At 48.1% G+C, this 15,727-nt stretch overlaps 1 protein-coding gene across 2 annotated transcripts in view; it reads right to left on the bottom strand.

The window, feature by feature from the left end:
* SIL1 (SIL1 nucleotide exchange factor) overlaps positions 1-15,727 on the bottom strand; it is a 96,201-nt gene that overhangs the window by 30,140 nt on the left and 50,334 nt on the right. For both annotated transcript variants that reach the window (XM_029960296.1, XM_029960297.1), the window contains 4 exons: positions 13,898-14,018; positions 12,630-12,726; positions 10,111-10,302; positions 5,505-5,626 (listed from right to left, as the gene is read on the bottom strand). In XM_029960296.1, coding sequence (XP_029816156.1) covers positions 5,505-5,626; positions 10,111-10,302; positions 12,630-12,726; positions 13,898-14,018 — 532 coding nt within the window. The remainder of the gene's footprint in view (positions 1-5,504; positions 5,627-10,110; positions 10,303-12,629; positions 12,727-13,897; positions 14,019-15,727) is intronic.

Raw genomic sequence — 15,727 nt, 5'->3', positions numbered from 1 at the left:
CACCTTCAGCCATCTGCATCCTCACTGCTCAGCCTCTCTGCCCACCTCTCTCACACCACCTGTCCAACCCAGACCCCCTGGATGCGATCACTCACTCCAGAATTCCCACCCTTTACAGAAAGGACAACATCCTTGGACTAAAACCAGTCCCACAGAGTGAGGCCAAGGCGTCCATCCCACCTTGTCAGCTCTCCAGCAGTTGCAGGAACGTGGCACAGGACAAGGACCTGACCCCCCACAGCTGCACCTGCTGCTTCCAGACACCAGCACTTCCCCAGCATTTCAACTCCCCCCAAAACCCAGGGGCAAACCTTCCATTCTAGACTTTTCTCTCCCAGTCTTCCAGAGAGCACAAGGATGGCAGTTTACTCTTTAATTGTTAATTACACTTCCTTGTTAGATTTCAGAGGCTGAAAAATGTTTAGGGATTTATTCTTCTGTGTAATTAACCACAATGATGAAACACTCATTTATACCGCACTGCAGTTTTTGTTAAGGTTATTCATAATGGGGGAAGGCTAAATAGGTTGAGTTCATTATCGTTACAGAAAAAAAATTGAGGTGACCCAATCAAATTAATTTGAAATTAAGTGCAGTGAAGCTGATAACTCCACACAAGTCAGGAGTTCAAATAAAAATAGAAGAGACAACCCACAAAGCAAGAAATTATAAGCGGGCAAGGAGTGGAGCTGAAATTACTGCGACTGGGACATGGCAAACACATGGTGTGGGCAAACAGGGCCACTGAAAAAATCAGGGAAAATTAATAAAGAGATGGGCAAAGACTGCAGGATGTAAAGGGGAAGCTGGAGGAGGAAGGGATGAAGATGGATTTGAAATAAATGGGTAGGGACAGTGCTCGTTAAGCTAACTAGATTTATTTCTCTGCCCAGAAATTCTTATGTCCTTACAAGACAGCATCAAAGCAAGGTCTTTAATTTTACTTTTCCTGGGTTTATTGCTTGGGCCCTAATGTTATTTAACAGCAGTGAGTGCCAACCAGTTTCATTGCACAGCTGGACCTGGCTCAAAACCATTAAATCTGGTGGAAGCTCTTTCCTCTTGACAGACACATCCTGAAGAAGCTGGTGCTTCTCCAGCAGAGCATGGAAGTCATGCACCCTGGGAGAATGGACACCACCAAGGAACTGATGGACAGAGCAAGGGGACAGCATTCTCCCATCCTTTTTCCCTAAGAAAAGAAGATGGGAAAGCAGAACTAAAACCAGCTGGACCCCACAATGCTGAGCATTGCTGGGACACCCCAGCCCAGCACTGTGCAGGAGGCAACAGAGCCCATCACTTGGGGAGCCTCTTTTAGGCTTCTCTTGAGAAGCAGATACATGGTTTATGCCTCTCCTTCCTTTACCAAAGTGGTGCAAGCTCTCAGTGAGCCTTAGAACTGGGTAACACAAATAATGGTGATTGGGGTGTTCAGGAGCACATGGACATTGTTTAAGGGGTTTAATCTTCTGGGAAATGGTTAAGACAATCCATCTCTAGACAACTCCTGAGTGCTGCTGCACGATGATGTTTGAGTTATCACCTGGAATGAGTTTACTCCTGAGCCTTCATCAAGTCCTGTTTTAGCTCTCAGGGCCAAAGGGAACAGCGAGACCCCAGCAGTGCTGGGCTTGTGGGCAGAGGTTGTGCTGGGACTGCCCTGTGCCATATGCCCTGTGCCATAGGGCAAACACCAGCTTGGACCATCAGTGTGACATCCCATCCCCAGCCACCCCATCAGAACAGCACGTGGGTTTTTAAAGGACTGGCCAAAACACCATGAGCCTCTCACTGCAGCTGCACAAGGGGTTTTCCTCCCAGCTCCCCACTTTGGCCAGGCCAAAATCTCACCTTCTGCCCTCTCCCAATGAAGTACAAACTGCTTCCCTTTGCCTTGAAGGTCCCACAGCTTAACTTTTCTCCATCCTCACCTCCAACTCACCCCTAAGCACACAGGGAGCATCTGGGATAAAGCTTCAAGAATGCATTCAACATAAATTATTATTCCCCTTCTAAACGGATTACAAAAATCCTTTTATTACAAAATACTAAAATGGTCAAATTATTGGTGTGGAAAAACGTTTCCTGAAGGTAAAGTTTTTAAAAATGGAGGTTTTAATCACAAGCATAATCCTTTCTGGCTCACATTTCCAGTCTTGTGAAACGTGGAGATACAGATTGCGCAGAGGCCTGGCTGTGCCACGAACAAAGGAAGATGCTGCCTGTAAATAGCTCAGAGGACATCAGAAGACACTTCTCTCATCAGCAATCTTTTTTAGCTTAATATAGCTCCTCTTTGCATAAAACATTGACATTTTTGTAATGTTGGGACCCAATGGTGCGAATGCTGATTGTCATCTGAAGATACTGGAGTGTACCTTCAAAATATGCAAGAACATTTTAGAGACAGTAGTTTCACTTGCCTCCAAAATGCTGTATCTTAATATTTCATACTTATATATATTTAAATGTTAGTACCACAGGATAAATGCTAACATGCTTTTATGCTAATGCAATCACTGGAAATCCAGATAATGTTGTGTATTGGCATACACTGTTAGTGAATTATGGATACCTAAATGTACAACCCCACATGCCTAGCAATTATTTTTGTTAGTGCATTTAACTTTTATTTCCAATCAGAGCACTTGAGGATTGTTCAAATGAAGTTTACTTTCGCAAACTGCAGAACGGAAAACATTTTTGTTAAAGGTTTAAAAACAGTAAGACTGTGATGAGGTTTTAGAGTTGCAATAAGGGCACTGCTCAGAGAACTCCACCAGATGGAACGATGTTTGATTTGGTCACAGACTCAGCGATTCAAACCCAAATGCCTAAAGTGAAGGACATACAAGAGAAACAAGAGATAAAACCTTGATTTCTTCCCTGTCAGGTCACGGTCTCCCGTGGCAGAGGCTCAGAGAGGCAGAGATGGATGCTGGGAGGACAGATCCTGGCAGCTGGACCCCAGGACCCTGTGCCCCGAGGCCCAAATCACACTGTGCTGCAGCTGCTTTTCAAGTCTGGTTTAAGCCAAATAAATAGGAGCAATATCAGGAAGGAGAAATCCTGAGCTGGCCTTGGTGTGCCTTTTCCTCCTCCTCCTGCCTTTGCTGATCCAAATCTTGGCCAGCCACCTGGCCTGTTGGCTCAAGATGCTAATCCCCTGGAAAAACCTTTTATCCCAAATGGGCTTTCAGCACAGCCAGACCTGTGAGCCAGGTCCTGGCAGGACTGTGTGCAGGCCAGACCTGGGTGCTGCAGCTCATTGCTCCATCCCTTACCTGCTTCACCACCCGATCAGAGCTAAGGACATTGCAAATCTGGAGAAGCCCTGGGTATTTTTAAGAGTTGAAAAGCTCTGGATGTGACCCAAGCACGTCTGAGATCACTCTATGTCCAGTGGTTTTCTCCTGTGTTAAACACTTGCCTACAGACAAACTCCCTCCTCCAGCCTGAGCTGTGCCAGGAGTTACTGACCTCCTGTGCCAGGCTGTGGAGCTGCTATCATCATGCCATGATTTTCCTCTGGGAATGTTTGCCTGGCTTGGAACCACTGGCCTGAGCCAGCCTGGCTGAAGAGACCCGGGAGGTGGCCACAGACCCATTTGGTGAGCAGCAGAGCATCACCTCTAGCCCAGGCACAGCTCAGCATCCAGTGCAGGATCTGACACCATCCCCAGGCACACAAGCAGATCATGTCCCTACAGCCCAGTGAACTGTGACACCTCTGGGAATTTACTGGAAAGTCCTACCCCCTAACCAATGCTCCTAGGAACAGCCATGTGTGAAAGAAATAAACAACAAGCCCTCAGAAAAACACGAGACATCAGGAAATGCTTAATGTGAAGTACCTGAAATGCCCCTGACAGTTTAACTAGAGCATGGAGTAAGCTGAGAAAATGTATGAACAAATAAATTAAGCAGAGAGCACACTGCAGACAAGTTGGCATGTAGGTGTCTATTGAGAAAGCTTAAGGACAGCAAGGGGAAAAAAAGCAAACCCAAGCCCAGGCATAATATTCTTCATATTTTGGAACAGAGCTCTCAGATAATGTACCATCCAAACCACTCAAAATCACCATCTGCCAGAATGTCCTTCAAAGAAAAAAGGTCTAAAAGTTTCTGAAGCAGCAGTTGAGTCATATCAGATGAGAGGTTGTTTCTGTCCAAGGAAAGGCCTTTGCACTCGAGTGAGGAATGCTACACAAAAGCATGACTCTTGTGGCCACTGCTACACATCATATGATGTGACAATGAATTTTTTGAGTCTTGACCATGACATGTCAGCTACATCTGGAAAGAAGCTCTTTAACAGCTCCTGTTATTTCACAAGTTACCTGCAAAGGTTTCCAGATCCTCTTCATAATCTTCACTGTATGAAACATAAAATTAAGAGTCTACCTGCAACTGAAGACCCTGAGGAAACCATTCCAATATTGTTTCCAACATTAGGATACACCAGAATATGAAGAGCAGGTCTGTGTTTCTGATGTGTAAGGGCATATCTTATAGTGATCAGTGAGTCAGGCTCTGCTTCAGGCCAGCAGCTGGATCCCCTCCTGGTGTAAATCTGGGTACCTGCTCCTGTCCATGAGGCTGTATGACCTCACACACACTGAGGGCCAACTGCATCAGACACAGGATTGCCAAAGAAATGTGTGCACCGTGTATTAGACTCAGCCAGAAATAACTTATGATGTTGGAGAAGGCAACTATACTTTTAGGTGTGGAAATACGCAGATAAAACAGTCCTGACTTTCAATCTGCACTCTGCACTTCTGACCCTGGAGTTTGGGACCACACAATGCATTTCTAAAGCCTCTGCACCTCTCAACGCACATCCCACAAAGCCCCAAACCCCATAAAACAAAAAGGGCACCTAGCAAATGGAGCCCACATGGTACCACCTGAAGGACTAAATGTGATGCCCCAGCACGAGGCAGACTGGGCTCCTTCCCCTGAACCTGCAATATCCTGCAGGCCAGTCTCCTCCTGATTCAGCTTCTGACCCCGTTCCCCTTTGGTGTCAGAAGCACCATGTCTGTGGGGCTAAAACCCCCCTCAAAACACCATGGCAGTTGCTATATTTCTGAAGCCAGCATCTTGCTACCCTAAAGCAGCCCAGGAGAAAGGAATAGGAGGGAGAAAGGTGGCACTTGTAACTGCACCCTCCTTCAGATCTTCCCCAAGAGAGGGCTGTCAAGGGGATGGGAGGGAGGCAGAATTATCCCCCCTTGGACTTTGTACAAACAAAGAGTTGAGGGAAATCAAGAAACAACCATAGATTCAACACCAAATCACTCTGGGTAAGTCTGACAAGCTGGATGAGGATGGACTGAGGAGAAGAGCAGGGTAAGGGGTGCAGCAAGGAAAGGGGAGAAGACAATGTGGTGTGTCACACACCAAGAGAAGCTCTCAGTTTGTGCTATCAGAAATAAATCAAGAGAGACAAAGAGAGGCAGAGAGCCCACCTGGTGTCCCGGGGTGGCGGGGCTCACCTGGACAGGGCGGCTCCCAGGACGAAGGCAGCGTGTTCCTTCAGCGCCGCCTCGGAGCTGTTCAGCCCCTCGATCACCAGCCGGAGCCCTCCCATGGACAGGAAATCCTTGGCATTGTCCACCTGGGAGAGAGTAGGTCCCCATCAGCACGAACCCCCAGCTCCTGGAGAACACCACCCCTCAGAGAGCACAGCGTCCCTTCCCTCCTGGTCCAACCAGCACAGTTTCAAAGCAATTAAAAATTCAGAGGGAGCAGCTGTGGCTGAATTCTGCACAATCCTGCCACGATGTCGTGGCTGCAGAGGCACAGTGTCCTGATGGGTGGCTTTGCCACATGCAGAAGGCATTGCTGGAAACTCAAATACTTTGATTCTAGCTACCAAAACTGTTCCTGACATGAATTCTGGTAACTCAGGTCAAAAATTCAGTACATCTGATCAGAGAACTCCAGCTCTTTGCTCTCTCACCTGAGCAGGCCTTTACTGGGAACCCAGGGAACCCCACGTTTGGAAATGCAATTAATTAATTGATGCTGCAATTGTAGCACCAGGAGTCAGGGATGTTTAGGAGCCTGTCAGCACCAACAGCGCACGTTGTGCTGCCTGGGGTGAGGAGCATGGGCAGTTCTGGGAATTCTCCATGAGTACCATCAACAACTTCATGTGGACAAGGAAAGCAAAAGCCAGTCCCTGCTTGGAGGAGCCAGCCAGGAACTTCCCCTCAGGGCAGCCCGAGAAATCATTTTTCTAAAACAAAAAATATTGGACTAACTGCCAGTAAGGAAAAAGTTTACACATTGGTGGGGGATTCATCAGCCTTTGACTCTAACCAGATCTGGGGCTAACCAGGCACAGTCCCAGTGGGCATCTGGCCCTGGAGAGGAGATCAGAAAAGGCTCTGAGTGCTTGCAAACAAAATTTAGAGAAACAGCACAAAGTGCTTCAAGTAAAAAATTCAATCCAAAGTCGAATCAATGCATTTTGGTATTCAAGGATTTTTTTTTTTTTTGCAGTTTAAAAGGGGATCTGATGAACACTCAGAACTGCCTGTGCAAAAAAACCAGGGTTAGAAATTCAACATTTCTCCTCCCTGAAAGACAGGGAGAAAACAGCAATCATTGGTGGATGGGAACAGAATATAAAAATGAGTTATCAGCCAGGCAAAGCGACCCCCTGATGGGGTGGGACAGGACAAGTGCCACAAGGCTTGCAGGGTGTGTCAGGCTCCAGCACCATGCTCCAGCTGGAACGCTCTTCTAGTGAACCATGACTTCATGCTCAGTGTTATATTTATCCAACCATGTACCTTCACCAAAATTGGCCATAAGTCAGGTATTTTAGGTACCCAAGAGAAGGAAGAAGCTTTATGTCCTATGGGTATGTTGTTACCAACCAAAGCAGGACCTGGGGAGCTCCAGCTCATCTCTGCTCCCCACAGGGACAATACCCACCACTTGCTGTTCCTCTGTAAAGCTGGTCTCTGCAGGTCTGCTGGGGCTGATTCAGGATTTGCAGCAGCTTTTGTATCCTTTCAGATCCCATTCTTTTAACTGTCCCTATAAACCAGGCCTGCCAGAACTCTCACTTTTCTGCAGACCCACCTTTGTCTACAAAGAAGTCTATGCAGCAACCTAATTTCAGCTGTCAGTGGGTCCTTTTATTGCTCAGCCTGTGTAGAAACTGTTTTAATGCTGGAATCGGACGTTGACTTTGCACAATGGACAGGCAGGAGTTTGCATCCCACATCAGGTGTGGGAAAACCAACCCCCACTGTAACCTCACCAGCACAGTCCTTCAGACCGGCTCCAGCGTCAGTGAGACACCTCAGCTGCAGAATATAAATTGTGCTGTGGAGCCTATTTTGAAGATGTGTTTATCTTTTTTAACTGGAGCCTGTTGTGAGAGCTCCTTCCCTCAGCCACCGTTTTAAAACCAACAAAATCCCCAAACTTAACAACTTGAAGGCATTAACCCCTCTGGGGAGCGGCAGATGCTGTGAGGCAGCAGCTCGTGCCTCGCTTCAGTCCACTGGAATCGGCACAGAAGGAAAACCAAAGATCAAAAGAGCTCTTGAGTAAAGTACACAGGCAAAGTGGGAGAGGAGAGGGATGGGAGAAGAGCAAATATGACAGCAGTTATTCAGGGAGCGGCTTTGAATCGGAGGAGAAAGAAAATAGGGAAGGAAGGCGAGAGAGAAAACATTAGGAAACAAGAGCAAGGGAAAGCAGCGTGTCAACCATAGGAGATGGAGAGGAAATTAGCACTGAGAGATGGTGTAGCATGTCAGAGGAGGGGAGAGAGGAAGATAAGGAGAGTAAATAATTGAGAGAAAGAGGCTGCAATGCCTGAGAACAGGTCTTGGCTCCACACACGGCTGTGCAAGGACCATGAATGCTGTTTATGAGTTACGCTCTGTCCTCCTCACATTTGCATTTGGTTTAATGCATTACAGATAACTCAGCAAGCCAAACCTTCCTGCCCCTTCTCCAAGACGAGCTCCTGAACATGCCAAGCTGAATCCTGACTGAGGAGAAGCAAACCAGAGCTGGCAACACAAATCTGAGCATACACAGAGCCCTTGGGCTGACTCTTCAAAAGCAGGGGAGAGCATCTCTCCACGGGCTGGGCACTGGCCACGGCTCCTTTGCTCCCTGCAGCGTGCTCAGAGCCACACACTGCTTCACACCCCGCTGCTGGGGGGCTCATGACCACACCACGGAGCTGGGAGCATCCTTTGCTTGCACACCCTCCAGGGCACAGCATTTTCCACTCGACAGGGCACTCTGTGCCCCGGAGGCAGCAGCAGGATGGCCGGGAGCCAAACAGTTATCAAGAGCCATGGCACGTCACCGTTCAGATGGAGGGGGGGGAAGCAGGACCAGCAGAGCCGTCACTGGTCCCACATGAGGTGGGAGCTGCCCTGGGCCAGCCACACCTGCAAGGATCCCTGTCCTCCCTCGGCTGGGACTCTCTGCAGAGCATTCCTGACAGCTCAGCCCTTCCAGGGTTATGCGGCACAAGCACATTTGGCGGCTGTTCAGTAATTACATTAAGCCAGTGCCGCTAAAGTCAGTCCCAAGCAGAGATAATGCTCTGGACGCATTCAACTGACTGGAAGAAGAAAGAGGAGGAAAAGCCATGCTGGCTTAGAGACAAGTCATATTTCTTATCAGCTTCCTGCCTGACGAGAAGGTGCTGCCCAGCCATCTGCCCCGCCAGCGCGGGCACAGAGCAGCGCTGTGATCACGGCACAAAGGAGCCCTCTGTGCTCCCGCCAGCCTCCCTGCCAGTCCCCCTTTCTGACCCCTTTGATGCTCAGTGTGGTTCCCTTTGATGCTCCAGTCCCTGCTCCTCTCACCAATCTGAAATTGTTTGCCCCATCCTGTGCTACAACAAGCAGGCAGGATTTTATGCTGGAATAGTGCAGATCCTTACACTGGAATCCGAAGCATCCCAGGGGGTTTGGGGGTCGCTTTTCAGCAGGCTGGAACCCTTAACCAGGCAGGATTAGCCCTGAGTACAAATATGAAGCTCTTTGGGCAACCATTGTTCACACTTATTCTCTGAGTCAGGTGGATGCCATCAGTGAAACAAAAGCAGGGAGAACAAACAGCACAAAAGCTTCTGCATGCCCAGGACAGGGATTTAGTGTGAAATTCAGGACAAAGAGCCCTGGAAATAACACTTCTATTAGCTGGCATATGGACTCCCTCTCTCAGCAACACATTCCTTCAGCTATCTGCCCCTAAAGTACCACATTTGGTTTAACAAGTGACATTCCAGTGAAAGGGCACCTCCCAAGAGTTGTCCCATTCACCCTCTGAAATGATAAAGTGACACTGGAAACTCTCCCAGACCATTCCCGACTATCCCAGTCACTGGGGAGGGAGAAGCCAAGTCCTTTCCCATGAGGCAGAACAGAGCCCCGATGCCCAGACACCCACCTAGGGGTGGCACCAGGGAAGGCACCAAGCCCAAGGGAGGAGAGCTCTGTAGAAATGTGTCACCTGAGAGCAGAGTAAGAGAGATCAGAGGGAGGGGGGAAAAGTGTGAGCCCAAACCTGAGGAAGAAAGACTTCAGGAAATATATTCACCCTCACACAGAGCTAATTAGCACAGTGAGGCTCTACATGCCACTGCTTACTCAAGCCAAGACAAAATAGAGGTTTTTAGGTGTTTAAAAACATTCCCTGTGAACTGATGTAAGGGCACATACCTGCAACCACGGCAGCTTTCCATGGAAGCAGCAAGAAAATAATTATTTTCTTAACAGCCACCACTCTACTTACCCAAATATGGCACATAAAACCCCATTTTGTAACATTAAGCAGATAAAAGAAGAAAAAGAGAGGATAAGAAAACCCACCTGAGAACAGATAACAGATCAGGCAGCCCCTAGGAAACTTCTGGCTCCTGGCACAAGCAATGATTAATTCAAACCTGGATATAAAATAAGCCTGCACTAGCCCTCTGCTGTCTGTTATTGTCCCAGGATTATGGTAATTAAGCAATTTGTATTACCTGATACTGATAAGAAAAATAAACCCCCGTTTCTGACACCACATCCCCTGGATTTTACATGGTAGTTACTAATGCATTCTTGTTACCTGGTGAACATAATATTCGAGATCATAAAGGGCTGCTACTTTTTCATCCAGCGTGGAGGCACAACTGTTGAATTTGCTGATTAATTTAACCATAATTTCATAATCTGTTTCCATCTTCATGTTCAGCTTTTCAAACTCCTCCTTCAGCTGCTCTATGGGCCGGAACTTCTTCCTCACCTCTTCCTCTTGAGCCTTGAAAGCAGGAGGAGGAAACCACATGTGAAGATAGGAGATAAAGAGAGACAAGACAGACACAGAAAGAAATCCCAGCCTCAGATTTACAAGGGGAACCTGGCTGTCCATGCCAATGGATTTAGTGCTGTGCACTAGAGATGCAGGGGCAGCACTGGAGGGTCCTTCTGAGAAGCCCAGGAACCCAGTTGTCTGTGACATACCTGCAGCACCAGTGAGCACCAGGGCTTTGTACACCACTTCTAGGTCTATACACCATTTGTACACCATTTCTACATCTATACACCATTTGTACACCATTTCTACATCTCATGTCTTTCCAGTGCATGGGGCCCAGAGGCAGCATTGCTGTTCTCTGTTCGCCTGCAAGTAGATGTTCTCAAGATCTGACTGGAAAAAGCCCTGAGCAACCTCCCTGAACCCACAGCTGACCCTGCCTGGAGCTGGAGATGGGGCTGGAAAGCTCCAGAGGTCCCATCCAGCCTGAAGTGCCCAGTGACTCCATGCCAGTGGCATCAAGCAGATCTCCTCGAACATGGATGAAGATGCTTTTGGTATCCCAACGTTCCAGGATGGCTTTATCTCTCAGGGAAAGGTGCACTCACTGTGGGGACAGAAGCTGTCAGAAAGGGAAGCAGAAGGAGTGGTGATAAGCTGGGGGTAGCTGAAGTGCCAGGCCAGGGGGCTTGGCCAGGGGACAGCCTGTCCTGAGCAGGGCTCATCTCCCTGGTAGTAACAGCACCCCAAGCGCTGCCACGAACCAAGAGAGCTGACAAAAGGCATGTGGTGAGAAGGAAAATGATCTGTCAGAGATCTAGGAGAGCCCCAGAGGCACAGGAGCACTGGTGGCACTGGGACAGGCAGGGACAGAGCCTGGTGCTGCAGGGCATGGATGAAGCAGAGAGGCCAGGCTGGAGCTGGGCTTCCCTAGAGCAGGAGAAAGCCAGAAAGACCCTTTTCAAAGGGATTCATCACAAACACAAATACCAAGCCATGTTTGTACCCAGGAGTGACCCCCAACGGGAGGGTTTCCACAAGCCCCAGTCCCCTGCAAGCACTGCCCTGCTCCTCACACAGCAACAGAAGCCAAGGGCTGGAGCCATCGGGGAAAAACAAGTGAGCAATGGAAGTGAAAGCTCTGTCAGCCTAATGACTGCTGGCCAGTTTACCACAGGTACCACACACGGTGCCACCCCCACCCAACCACTCCAAACTGCCTTTGCCAGAGCACAGACAGGCACAGGCTCGGTGTAACTGAGTTTCCTCTGACACAGTTCCTTCAAGGATGAATTTGCTCCCTGCAGGAGTGACTGTAAATGGAATACTTAAGGTCCATTAGATGTAGCTGCTTTTAGCCCAGTTGATGGGACAAAAGCTATTCTAACAGGGGGGTTAAAATATAGCTTATTTTCATGTAATAGAGCATCGCTAATTTTTGCATTTCAATGATCCTCATTTCCAGCAACAATGAAATAATTTTAGAGCAAATGAAATACTGCCCTGCTGCCACATAAGGGGAAAAAAGCCTTACTCTGACTTCAAGACTTCAGAGCCTTGAATTCTACTTCAGTTGTCCTTCAGCTGAGCCAATGCCAAGGCAGCAGGAGCAGTGAAGGTCTAAGGAAATGCTGCTGAGGGGGAGAGGGCAAAGAGGCTGTGACCCCCCTGAGGAGTCACATATCATCCCACCAGTGGCTGGGGACAGTTCCAAGCCTGGAGAGGCCTGGAAGCAGCACTTCTATTCTATTTTACTTTGGGTTGGAGCTTGTGTAAGGAAACTTCAGCCTGTGCTTCACCATGGCCACTCAGGTTTTGCTACCCAGGGCATGAGATTGGAAACCTAAAGCAAGGAGAGTAGTAACAGGGAAAGGAACTCCCTTTATAAATACTGTTACACTGCAATCTGGCCACATTGGGGTCTGCAGACATTTTTGTGAATCGAGCAGCAGTTGAATAAATAAATCAGGTTGCCCAGAGAAGCTGTGGCTGCCCCTGGATCCCTGGAAGTGTCCAAGGCCAGGTTGGACGGGGCTTGGAGCAACCTGGGCTAGTGGAAGGTGTCCCTGCCCATGGCAGGGGGGTGGAAAGAGATGATCTTTAAGGTGTCTTACAACCCAAACCATTCACAGAATTATAGAATCATACAGAAAAGCCAGGGAACTGTATCACTGACAGGTTAGCAATGGTATTTTAGGTTCATATTCACCAGATTAGTTTGCCCAGTATTTTCCCAAGCAATCACTTTAACCATCATATTTCTGCAATGTGTAACACAGGGTGTGTTCACAGCACTGTGCATTGCTTTACAAACAGGGAACTCTCCTTACCTTCCTTTCTGCCTTCTCACTTTCCTTCATTTTCGCCAAGGCCTTTTTGAGCTCCTGGGACGTGAATGAATTTGCATCAACATCCACCTTGCCCAGTCTTGCAGAAGAAACAAAACAAACCAGAACATGTTTTGAGTAAACAACTGCATCTATACTATTTTCACTGTGACATACTAGCAAGGGCTAAGGGCAGGAGGAAAGGGATTAAAAAAGCACCACACTCAAGAAAAGATTAGTCTGAGTGCTGTATTCTGTGAGTGGTTTGCACACATCTCACCCTGGCAATCAAGAAAGGCTCTGTAATCAAACCCTCCGACCCAAAATCTAAAGTTCTAACACAATAAAAATAGCTGATTAATTTATGCCTCAGAATTTCATGTTGTAATACAGAAAGCACCCCTGTGACACTACATCATTGCTAAGGACTCACAAGCTTTAACCTGGAGATTTCAGCTGAAGTTCTGATGAGCATCATCAGTCAGAGCAAGGGCAAATCCACACAGAAATCACACAGAAATGCTAAAAACCATGTTGTGCTGCTCTTTATGCCTTTCTCATTGGTTCAAGGAGGGTTTATCTGGGCCACAATCACTCTTGCATGGATAAAAAGGAAATCCAGCTGCTGAGGCACCATGAAGATAAAGAGCATCTCCATGCCCTGAGCAGGAGTCAGTGGGAGAGCGAGGAAAGAAGTGGGAAATCCCACACACTTCAGGAAAGAGATTCCCCACAGAAACTAACCCTGTCTTGGTTAGGAGGGTGCCAAGGGGAAAGTCAGCACCAGTGGAACGTTTAGAACACGTTTAACAATGTGGGTGCAGGAAGGCAGTGTGATCCCTGGAGACCATGGCAGCGTCTGATGGGCCAGGGAAAGCTGGGATCCTGCTCCCAGCTGGAACAGGGCACCTGGCTCAGGTCACACAGCCCCTCACAGCTGTCCCCAGGGGCTGAGCTCAGAAAGCAGTTTCAGACCAACTGCTGCAGATATTACAAAGGACTAAATCACATTTAAAGAAGCCACACTGCCAATTTAGTTTCGGTGTCGTAGCATGAGAAGCCATGAGGGTGTCTCTGAATGTGCACTGAGGGCACATCCACTGCCATCCTGAAGGGATCACAAAGGACAGGGCTCCGTTTTGAGCACTGCTGAACTCTTGAATCAGCAATTAAGTCTCAGGAAGAGACGGTAATTGGGTGCACCAGGGAACATAGCCTCTAATAAAAGGCATGAATCCTGCAGCCCACCCACCCTGCTGCACCTCTTGTACCTTTTTCTTCTTCTCTCTTCTCTCGTGTCACTTCTCCCATTTTCACTGTCTGGGAGTTTGGCTTCTCTCTCTCCTGTCTGCAGGTTCAGCCTCACGTGTGACCCTGCAGGAACAGCCTGACCTGCAAACAAAGGTGGGGTTATCTCAGAACATCTGCAATGTTCCAGCTTTGTGAGGAACTGGGAGCTGAAGGCACACACTTCTCCCCCAGAGAAAGGGAGAAGAGCCTCATCCTGCACCAGGAGCAGAATATCCACCACCAACTGCCCTCCCCTCCAGCAGCACCTCTGAACCACAAGTGCTGCTTTACCCTCCCAGATGTGTCACCCTGAGCCACCAAACTTCTCCCTGTGCTGCCAGGCTGGCTCTGAGCCACAGCAGACGTGGAACCCTGAGCCCAGCAGAGCATCAGCTCCCTCCTCCCTCCCAGACCAGTTCCTAGGAGAGCACTAAAACTCCACAGCAGGAGTGGATTTGGAGACTATATGGAGAAAGGGGAATTGGTTGCTGATTGGGGCATAAAATGCAGCTGCCAAAGGGAAATCAAAGCATCCTGCAGAGTCCAGCCAGGTACACTGAACATCAAGGCTGGGCTGAGCTGGAAATACTGTATTAAAAGGAATATATGATCACTGCTATCTGCCAACAAAAATACACAGAATACATTAAGCTTTGGTTTAAAATACAGAAAAGATGGGGAATTGAAAGTGGTTTTCCTTGGTCACAGTTCACCACAAACACATCCCAGTGACCAGCCCAGCACTGAGGTGGACAGGAGGCAATATTTGGTTGCTTCTTCTTGATGGTGCTGCTTCTTTTGATGCAAGAAATCTGCTTGTTTAGGAGAGTGAGGCTGCAGCTGAATGACTGCAGAGATCTCAGCTGTCACAGATGGACAGACAGACACACAGCTGCTCACCTTCCTCCCTCTTGATGAGGAGTCCCTATTCAGCCTTTCCTTTATCTCTTCCCTTTTACCTAAAAAGACACCTCAGATAACATAACACAGCAGGCAGGAGACAGAGAGCATCTCCCACCAAAGGCAAGTGAAGGCAAGGGTAATTATTTTGTACAATAAATACATGTACTCAAAGACAAAAAGCTCTAGTCTCGGGAACGACCGGATTGATCCCTCCCTCTTCAAGACCAAAGAGACATTTCTCTGATCAAAGGACCTGGTGCTTCCTACACAAGACTAGGATGTTTGTCACAACTCAGACAAAAACATTTCAAAGCCCACAGCAGGTATACATGCATTTAGAAAAACCATAAAAATCCATTTTGGAGGATTTCCTATTAAAACAAGGTGCATTTCTGATAGCTCCTCTTTCACTCCACCACATCCTGCCCATAGGAAGTTACATTGGTGGGATATGCAAGGGGACAGATGTGATTATCTTCCCACCTTAAACTATGCAAGAACAGGCCAGATATGCCTCCTCCACACCTGAAGTGCTTTCCACTTTCTTTGAGCAGATCCAAACCTCCTCCTGTTCCTTTAACTTGTGACACATGGGAGCTTTAACCTATGTCTATCTAGAGGAGCATCTTCCCAGGCTGAAAAGGTTTTGCAGGAATGGAGGAGCCATGCCCCTCACAGGTGCTGTAGCTGGGACATGCTGGTCAGAAAGGAGTCTGTAGGATGTCCATGGAAAGGACAACACTGCATCTCCTCTCCCTGGTTTAGGAGACACGGAGACAGGGGTCTGCCAGCAAGGAACACACAATAAAAGATAACCTGGTCTGGTGGAGGGTGTCCCTGCCGTGGAGGGTGGAATGAGATGAGCTTAAATGTCCCTTCCAACCCAAACTGTTCTAGGACAAAATGTC

This window comes from Manacus vitellinus, unplaced genomic scaffold (genome assembly GCF_001715985.3).
Source record: "Manacus vitellinus isolate BGI_N305 unplaced genomic scaffold, ASM171598v3 scaffold_25_pilon, whole genome shotgun sequence".
Taxonomy (NCBI): Eukaryota; Metazoa; Chordata; class Aves; order Passeriformes; family Pipridae; genus Manacus; species Manacus vitellinus.
The sequence above is the reverse complement of the archived record's forward strand: the minus strand, read 5'-3'. Positions and strand labels throughout refer to the sequence as shown.